The 9,853-nt window shown below is 39.8% G+C and overlaps 1 protein-coding gene across 2 annotated transcripts in view; it reads left to right on the top strand.

Moving 5' to 3' along the window:
• Positions 1-2,696: 2,696 nt before the first annotated feature.
• The window catches only part of LOC107678131 (acetylcholinesterase-like), an 11,910-nt gene continuing 4,753 nt past the window's right edge, over positions 2,697-9,853 (top strand). For both annotated transcript variants that reach the window (XM_016473306.1, XM_016473299.1), the window contains exons 1-4: positions 2,697-2,918; positions 7,228-8,706; positions 8,886-9,078; positions 9,231-9,409. In XM_016473306.1, coding sequence (XP_016328792.1) covers positions 7,296-8,706; positions 8,886-9,078; positions 9,231-9,409 — 1,783 coding nt within the window. In that variant the 5' untranslated portion in view covers positions 2,697-2,918; positions 7,228-7,295. The remainder of the gene's footprint in view (positions 2,919-7,227; positions 8,707-8,885; positions 9,079-9,230; positions 9,410-9,853) is intronic.

Raw genomic sequence — 9,853 nt, 5'->3', positions numbered from 1 at the left:
GGTCCATCCATTTTGTCCTCTCACATTAAATTCCATTGACATTTTTGTTTAGAACTGTTTTGAACTGTTCACTTAAACAATGTTCGATTTGTGCATATTTCCTGATTCAGATGAGATGACTTCACATGGTGAATGCAATATTAAGGATAAAAACATCTTCATGATGGATTTGTTTATTACAAACAAGCAGCTTTTCACTTCATTGTACGATAACTGATGGACTGGATACTTTTTATTACTTGTGGATTGTTGTGATGTTTTTATCAGCTGTAGGAACTCTCATTCTGACGGCACCCATTCACTGCAAAGAATAAATTAGTGAGCAAGTGATATAATGCTTACAGTTGCATGTATGTGTTTCCACTCTTTGGCCTTGTGGGGGAGCAGTTTCAAACTACTGAAATAGTCCTTCCCCATTACATGTTACATTGGACTGTCTGGGTAGAGTGGCAGATAAAAGAATGTTGGCAAAACTTTTCTGCATATCAGCTCTCTATGTTAGCCTTGTCTGTTTTTTTTTTATTTCACCTGGAGCACAACATATCTTCTGTGCCAGAAGATATCATTGTTATCTCAATGTTATCATTGTTAATCTCAGTTGGGATTGATTTAGTGCATGCATTTCTGCACAACTTTTACATAATCTCATGTAATCTGCACGATTTTCATGTACAGGTTTCAAGTAAATGCACTTCCTTATTGCTGCATAAAAAAATCTTTTTGTTTAGTGTTAGGGTTAGCGAATGGCTTGTTAATTAGTTAACAAGTTAATTAGGATTAGTTAATGGTGTAACTTTTGAGTATCTTTGCAACCATAATCAGCATTTTGTCTTCAAATTGCTGATATTTAAAGCAGTGAATTATGAGGCCAGAATTATTAGGGGTACATCAAGGGAGGGAATGAGAGTGGGAGAGAGAGATTAATGTGTCCATGCAATCACCAGTAGGCCAGCAATTAGATAATAGGTTGAGCTCAGCAAACAGATGCTTTTAACTGCCCTTATTGATTGCTCTGACAAGGCTCTTTTTTCCATCCACCCTCTCTGCGTTTTTCTGTCTGCAGTTTATTCACTCTCTACTTGGCTTGGAAATACATGGATGCCATGGCTGGTGCTGATTTGGCAGGAATCACAGAATGCAGAACCAACAGAGAGGAAGATGGATTTACACTGTATTAGCATTTAAAATGGTGCACTTTAAGTCTCCGTTTAAAGACTAGAATGTGCCCTGGGGCAAAATACACTACTAGCAATAGGACTTGGCCACTTATTTACCATGTTTTTATTCAATAATAACATTTTGTCAACGCACATTTTTTTGACTGAGTGAGTGATTTTGTCTCCCACACTTTTATTGTCACATAGGCCCCAATGCTGAGGTGGACCTGTTTGTTGACTTTATATATGTTGACAAATACATATGTTTACAAAACTATATGCAAGTACTGCATGTTAAAAGCAATACTGAGCTCCACAAGAGATTTACTCCAACAAGCAGATCAAATCAAAGCTAATTTAAGATCTGTTAGTGTTCTCCTAGTTCAGTAGGCCCCGTAATCTGCTGATTTTTCAGCATTTTCTGGGATGATATTTGTGCAAAATCTGTGGAATAAATAAAGTGTCAATCTGAATGGAGAACATAGTTAAATCATCAGAATCAGAATCAGAAAGAGCTTTATTGCCAAGTATGTTTGCACATACAAGGAATTTGTTATAGTGTCACTATAGTTAAATCATTAATCTAATTCATCAAAAAGTTTACTAAACATACAAGCGAGGGAAATGATGTACAAATTTACGTGCTTCAGTTATGTGGATATTTGCAGTGCTTTCTGCTGAGTTCTGTTGGAGCAGATTCTGTTTGAGCCTGGTCATTAGCAATGGAAGTGAGAAGGAATAATGGAATGTATAGGAATCCGTAATGGTATAGAGTGTTGTAATTTCCATCAGCGAGACTATGTAGATTACAACAGATGACAAATTTCCCTCTGCCTCCTATATCAGATCATTGTAGCAATAGAAATAATGGTGCACAAGTAAACACAAGTTTACGCAAATTCTTTTTCAGGGGAGGCTTAATTCCTATAAAATAACTGAGAAATAGCTACATACTTTCTCTTGCTATTCTCTGCCATGCTCTATGCTGTTGTGTGATAAGCTAGTAGCGTCAAGGCAGGACAATAACCTGAGGAAGATGGATCAGCACTTATTTGAACCAATGAAGGTGATATCTTATCTGAAGAAAAAAAACCTGTCAAGAATGCTTATATGTCAGAAGAAGAATATTTATGATATATATACAAAAAAACAAAGAAAAAGATAAAAAGAGAGAGAGTACAACCCTTTTGAAACAGAAACTTATCCATCAGTGTTATGTGTAGTACGTTGAGTTTTGAAAAGATTCTTTAAGTTGTAATGAGTCTTTGTGTATTTTAGAGAAAATAAAAACTCGTTAAAATCCAAAAAATACACCATGTGATTTGTTTTGCACACAGTGAGTTCATTTAAACGGCGGTACAAAACAAGAAGACATACAGTGGACCTGACAAGTGCACTTAATGCTGACGACTGTACAAACGACGTACCCTACATAGGCACTTTAGAGCTGGTTGAGAACGTCTCGCGAGAACTCTAGTTTGTTTTTTTTAGTCGATTATGCTTATTATAAGGAGTCTCCCCCTACCGACAGAGCAGTGCATTACGGCTCTTCTCCTAGTTCCGTCAGAGGCTTGATCCAGCGTTAAAATCAGACAGGCGAGACTACAATTCACTCCCTTCACGCTACCCCCAGCCCAGTTGTCCTGCTTTTGCTTATCGCCCTACGGCACGGTAACAATTCTGGCTTTCTTCATTCAAGGACAGGCAGAGGAGGGGGGAGAGGCGCTGAAGCAAAGCCGGCTTTTGAACTGGAATCGCCAGGTACAATTTAGGCATCTTTGTGGCTTCTGTGAGGTTTTACTTGGGCACTTCATATGTTCTTCAGCTGACTGATACAACAGGCAACACTGTGTAAAAATATTAAAATATACAGATGATGAGATGAGAATGCGTGTTTTTTGCGTCAGTGTTTGAGCGGGGCATATTTACATGTCGTTTCATGTACAACCGATGAAGGCAGCTGACTATATTTATTTTATTATGGTTTATATATACAGTAGTACATTGTTGTTGATGTTGTTATACAGCCATGAATACTTAAGTGTTTGTAGCGTTTTTAATTAAGAATATAATAAACATTAGCGGCTTTTGATTATTGCAATTTTATGTAATTTTACAGGCCGAACCGATTTTTGTTGCATAATTGTAATATGAATCACTGCCTTCATTTTCTGTTTTATAGTCCGCTAAAACGGAAAATGTTAGAAACATTACAAAGGCTGAAATGATGTGCATTGTGAACAAATATATATGTAAACAAGCATGCAAAAACGAATAACATTGTGAGTATTCGATGCTCGTGCCTTTAATGGTCATATTTGTGGAGCTAAAGAATGGATGTAATTAGACGTGCTGGAGAAATACACCGGCGCACGCGCACTCGGAGGCCCTGGTTCCCTAAAATTAAGTCTTGTTTACCTTCAGCACCTGTCTACTTGTAACCTTCCCGTCTCCTCTGGGGTTTTACCTCTTCATTAGAGCGTCAGTCGGCCGCTCGTTTGATTTGAATCCTGCTGGTGCGTTACGCTCAAATTGCGTGCGCGTCTGATATCTGTTTATTGAAGTTCACCGCAAAGCACGGTGATTTGAAGTATAACATTTTGTCGGATTTCCCTCGCATAGCTTTCATGTCATATTAAACCAGATGAATGGGTTCATTTCGTTTGTTTATTACGAGTATTTGTGTTTTGTTTACACTAATTTTAACGCCTTGGGTCGTTCCTGCTATGCATGTCCCCATCATATGTCTTAATATTTTAATACAATATTACACTACCGATTTGTAAAGATGTAAGACATTACTTAGATTTCTTTTAACACAATATCACAATTATGAGAACTTAGGGATAGATTTTAAATCATTTCACATCTAGCCTATTTGCGTGGGTGTTACCATTTCTCACCTTTACACTGGCAGTTTATTAAGAGATAATCCAGGTGTAATATCTGTACACACAGCAAAATGAAATATACCTGAAATATTCCTTTTTATTATATTAATTTTTTTTTATTATTAATTTTTATTGTGTGTCCTCAGTATCACTTTCCATCTGTTAGTCTTTTGTTGTTTCCCTTTATCTATCATAACCAAAGTTGAGAAGACATCATCCTCCAGGCAGTGACATTGACAAACTGATGTCAGATTTTCCTAAAAAAAGGGTTAAAAACATAAAAAATTAAGCCCCCTCACTGAGAAATGACTTAACTATACCTTTTAGGCCCATGCATCCTCGCGTTCATCTTTTGCCATTGTGTAAATAAGTACCTACAATTAATCAAAATTGAAGTGCTTATGCTTAGTTGCAACAAATCCCTTAAAGGGGTCATATGATGCTATTTTAAAGATCATTATTTTGTGTATTTGGTGTAACAGAATATGTTGACATGCTTTAATGTTCAAAAAACACATTATTTTTAAAATACTGTACATTATTGTAGGTCCTCTATGCCCCGCCTCTATGCCCCACCACAAGCACGCGTCGGAAATGTAACGCTCCTTACCATAATCGCCAGCTTCAAATCCTGTGATGTGACCCACACACACACACACACACACACACGACGCGTTACTCTGCGCTGACATGGCTGCATCAACACTACTGCGTTCATGAAACTACGCCTTCTTTCTTTGCGTGCACATTTGGGCGGCATTATGCTAATATTATGCTAATATTTCCACATAGTGACCTAGACATGTGGGGGCGTGTTAGAACGAGCTGTTTTAGGTAGGCGTGGCTGACTCTTAACTTTTATAAAGAATATCTCTTTGGATTTGAGACTTTAGTCTTTGCAACTTTACAGATCTTCTTTATGCACCAAGAGCTTGTAACACTCCAAAGAGAAAGGAAAACTTGAAATCGCATCATATGACCCCTTTAAGTTAAGAAAACCTTTAGCAATAACTGTAAGAGTATATTACAGAGGGTTTTCTTAAACTTAACCAGAGCATATTTCTGGAAGTCTGTCTGATATATTTACATTACAACTCAGGCATATTGATTTAAGTTAGCCAGCTCAAAATATACAGCAAAACAAGAATGACCCACTTGGTCTCACAATTACATAGAGACTTCTGACTCAGATCTTGATGCAGTTATGATAAGCTTTTAGACTTCAGAAGCTGTGCTCCGCTGGGAAAAGTTAATTATAGTCGTATTACTGCCTCAGAGAAGAGCAATTAACGCTAACATTCTATTGTAGCATGCACACTACCTCATCAACTGGGGGACTGTTTGAAAGCTTAAAATATTGTGGTTGTAATTGTAATAATAGCGTCTCTACAGTTGGCTTCTGGACAGCATGAGCACAAGTGTGTATGTGTTGGCACGTGTTCGCTACTGAGCACTCTCATATGAAATATTAGACGGACAGACCACGAAACGGAAAATTCCATCGTTCTCAGTGGCGCTCATCAAACTGTCAGTTTTGAAATGTTTTGGCCTGTTGGTCATGTCACGCTGAGGGTACCAAGAAATGACAGCATGAACAGAACGTCATTTAGGTTTGCTGGTAGTATTAATTCGCTCAAAATCTTTGCTTACACTGTTAGGGGGATGGAAATTCTGACTAATCTAAGTAACCGTGTTTACTCTAGGCTTTCTGCATTTTTTGGACCTGCTTGTGGTCATTACAAAATTAACAGTTTACTTTCCCGAATTGCAAATAGAGATTTTAAAGGGTTAATTCAGACCTTCAATAACACAAAAAGGAAGCAACAGTCTTCAAGATGGAAAAAATGCTGAAATCAAGTACAGACCCACGGTACAAATAAGACAGGATGCAATAGGTAGTGCAGGCTCTTAATTTCCATGGCAACCTGAGATAGATTAAGGTTGGCTGGCAATGATTGTGACAAATACAAAGAATGAGGGACAAATATGTGCATTATGGTTTAGCATCAAAGTTTCCCGTTAAATTGAAAAAGCCAGGCTATCATCCTACCTCATATTGGAAAGTTAGACAGAGAGAGAAAGCTGTGTGTTTAATGAGATGATGGTGTGCACAACAACGTGTAATCCCAAACTGAAAGCAAACCCCCAGTGAACTTCATACATGGATTCCAGGATCTAATTTGAGTCTGGCCAGCCTCTCCCCCTCTGCCTATCCCCGATCCCCACTTATAGATACCCTTGCCCCCCATTTCCGGCATGCAGCTGTCTTTTAAGATATTAATAAATCCATTGAGATGCTGTGACTGTTGAATTGCATTGCAGTCCCCCAAACCTCTTTTCACTATTGAGTCCAATATAATCTGGCTTGTTATTTTAAGATCGGTTTCTGTGAAACCGCCAATAGATTATGTAATGAGCAGTCTAGTTTAATGCATTTGGCACCAATTCTTTATTAAGATATCTTAATTATCCATGGATGGTGCCTTGGAGAGACTGTATTTTATTCCTCAGCACAAAAAATAAAATATTTGTGAACTGTTTTTCCATACAATGATGGTCAAAATTCACTGTATGGACAAAAAGAAAACATATCAAAATATCTATTTTTTTGTGATGCAAAGAAGAAAGAGTCATACTGGCTTGTAAACTGTCTCTTTAATTTTGTAAAGGTGGATTGCCAAGATCACTTAAGTGATGCTTTGTGTAGCATATGCATAGCAGATAAAGGCTTGGATGGACTGGTAGAGAGAAGTGACACCCTCAAAAATAGAACCCCACACAGGCAAAGGAGGCAGGGGGAACAGAAATAGCCTTGTTTAGACAGACACTCACACAGCTGCAGTCAAATTCATGTGCTCCTATCCATAACTGTGCCCCCAGAACTAATCCAGTCAGCACAGCAACCAGGCAACATGTAAAAAATAAACATCCACCTCACAGGTGTGTTTGTGGGTCTTAGAAAGTGAGCATTAATCTAACAACCTACAGCTGAGTTTCTCTATGCATCAGTCCCTTTTTGGTTAGTCACACTGTTATATCCTGTTTGGCCTTGAAGTCCGTGTGATTGTTCTTTCAGTCACACTAAGTTATTTTAAATTACTTTTTTATTATACATATTAATTAAATTTAATGGATCACAAATGTATTTTGTTGCCTTATCTTTTGTCTTTCATTTACAGGTCATACTGAGCTTGGCTCAGAACAGTGAGATCGCAGTAGTTTCCCATCCAACAAAAGAAAAGACACCATGAAGAACTCAGACATTTTCCTTCTGCCTGCTGTGCTCCTCATGTTCCTCTTCCACTGCTGTCTTGCACAGAGCGAATCCGACCTAGTAGTAGCAACAAGGTTGGGCCGTGTGCAGGGTGTACGCTTGCCTGTTCCAGACCGGAGTCATGTGATCGCTTTCTTGGGCATCCCATATGCTGAACCTCCTATTGGGAAGAGACGTTTCAAGAAAGCAGAGCCCAAAAAACCCTGGAATGGAATCTTTGAGGCTAGAGACTACCCAAATGCCTGCTATCAATTCATAGACATCTCTTACCCAGGCTTTCCAGGTATCGAGATGTGGAACCCCAACAGAATGATGAGCGAGGACTGCCTTTACCTTAATGTGTGGGTACCTCCTACCCCTAGGCCCCAGAACCTCACAGTAATGGTCTGGATATACGGCGGCGGCTTCTATAGTGGCTCCTCCTCTCTTGATGTCTATGATGGCCGGTACTTGGCTTACACCGAAAAGGTAGTGGTTGTGTCTATGAACTATCGTGTTGGAGCTTTTGGATTCCTCGCCCTCAATGGCTCATCCGAAGCACCAGGAAATGTGGGTCTCCTTGACCAGAGGTTGGCCCTCCAATGGGTCCAAGAAAACATCCACTTCTTCGGCGGTAACCCAAAACAGGTCACCATTTTTGGAGAAAGTGCTGGGGGAGCATCAGTTGGCATGCACGTTCTGTCACCGGACAGCCGCCCGTTCTTTACTCGTGCCATAATGCAGAGTGGTGTTCCTAATACACCCTGGGCTACTGTTAGCTTTGATGAGGCCCGTCGGAGGGCCACCTTGTTGGGCAAACTTGTTGGCTGCAGCGAGGGTAACGATACTGAGCTGGTTGACTGCCTGAGGAACAAACATCCACCGGAACTAATTGATCAGGAGTGGCAAGTTCTCCCCTATAGCAGCCTGTTCCGCTTTTCCTTTGTGCCTGTCATAGATGGCGTTTTCCTTCCTGACACCCCAGAAGCCATGATTAACTCGGGTAACTTCAAATACACTCAGATAATGTTGGGTGTAAATCAGGATGAGGGATCTTACTTCTTGCTGTACGGTGCGCCGGGATTCAGTAAAGACAATGAGAGTTTGATATCTCGAGAAGACTTCCTTGAAGGTGTGAAGATGGGTGTTCCTCATGCTAATGAGATTGGCTTGGAGGCAGTTATCCTTCAGTACACTGACTGGATGGATGAGAACAACCCCCAGAAGAATCGAGATGCAATGGACGATATTGTAGGAGATCAAAATGTCATCTGTCCTCTGCAGCACTTTGCAAGGTCATACGCTCAGCACACTAGCCTCCATTCCCAGCCGGGAGCTGCAGCTCCTGGGACACTAGGCTGGGCAAACTCAGGACCAACAAACTACAACAGTGCCAACTCACATGGTAAGTCCATTATAATGGTAAAGAATAAGCACTCTGGTGTGAGAAGGCAACAGTTAATAAACTTGCTTACAGTGTCAGTATGAAGTCCAAGACCACTAGGATAAAGAAGAGGGGATCTTAAATGTTAAATAGTTCAAGGCCCAGTTTTCTCAATCTATACCTCCCCTCTTCGTTCTTAGGTGCTGTGTACCTTTACCTGTTTGATCATCGAGCCTCAAACTTGGCCTGGCCTGAGTGGATGGGAGTAATCCATGGTTATGAGATTGAGTTTGTGTTTGGCCTGCCATTAGATAAACGACTCAATTACACTGCAGAAGAAGAGAAACTCAGCCGACGAATGATGAGATACTGGGCCAATTTTGCCCGTACCGGGTAAGAGAAATAGCAAACGAGTCAAGCCCCAATGAAATATTTGTCATATTGCATTTTTTATATAAAGGTTCAATTTATCTATTAGTTATATGGAATGTTTTAGTTATGCCTGGAAGGTTAACTTTAAGCTTCTTTTTTCTGTCTACATGAAGTAATCCCAACATGAACACAGACGGCACCATGGACAGTCGGAGACGTTGGCCTCAATATACAACTACTGACCAAAAGCATGTGGGCTTGAACACAGAGCCACTGAAGGTGCACAAGGGTCTAAGAACACAGGTTTGTGCTCTGTGGAACCGCTTCCTGCCTCGTCTGCTTAACATTACAGGTAATGAACCCAACCGGTATATTCCACTGTCATGCAATTTTTCTTATATTTATTAACATGGACATAGAGGAACTACAGAGGAACTGTGGGTAATTTTTTTTTAAATTGAGTCTGAAGGTGAGAAACTGCAGGCTTGTGTTTTATGGATGAGTCAGTGGAATTTATGGTTGTTTAGGAGAGGGAGCGCGTCCTGCCTCGTCTGCTTAACATTACAGGTAATGAACCCAACCGGTATATTCCACTGTCATGCAATTTTTCTTATATTTATTAACATGGACATAGAGGAACTACAGAGGAACTGTGGGTAATTTTTTTTTAAATTGAGTCTGAAGGTGAGAAACTGCAGGCTTGTGTTTTATGGATGAGTCAGTGGAATTTATGGTTGTTTAGGAGAGGGAGTCTACATAACAGAAGTAAAATTAAATCATCTTACAAAAGAATATA

Source organism: Sinocyclocheilus anshuiensis, unplaced genomic scaffold, assembly GCF_001515605.1.
Source record: "Sinocyclocheilus anshuiensis isolate Anshui unplaced genomic scaffold, SAMN03320099.WGS_v1.1 scaffold1673, whole genome shotgun sequence".
Taxonomy (NCBI): Eukaryota; Metazoa; Chordata; class Actinopteri; order Cypriniformes; family Cyprinidae; genus Sinocyclocheilus; species Sinocyclocheilus anshuiensis.
This window is presented reverse-complemented; position numbering and strand designations above follow the sequence as displayed.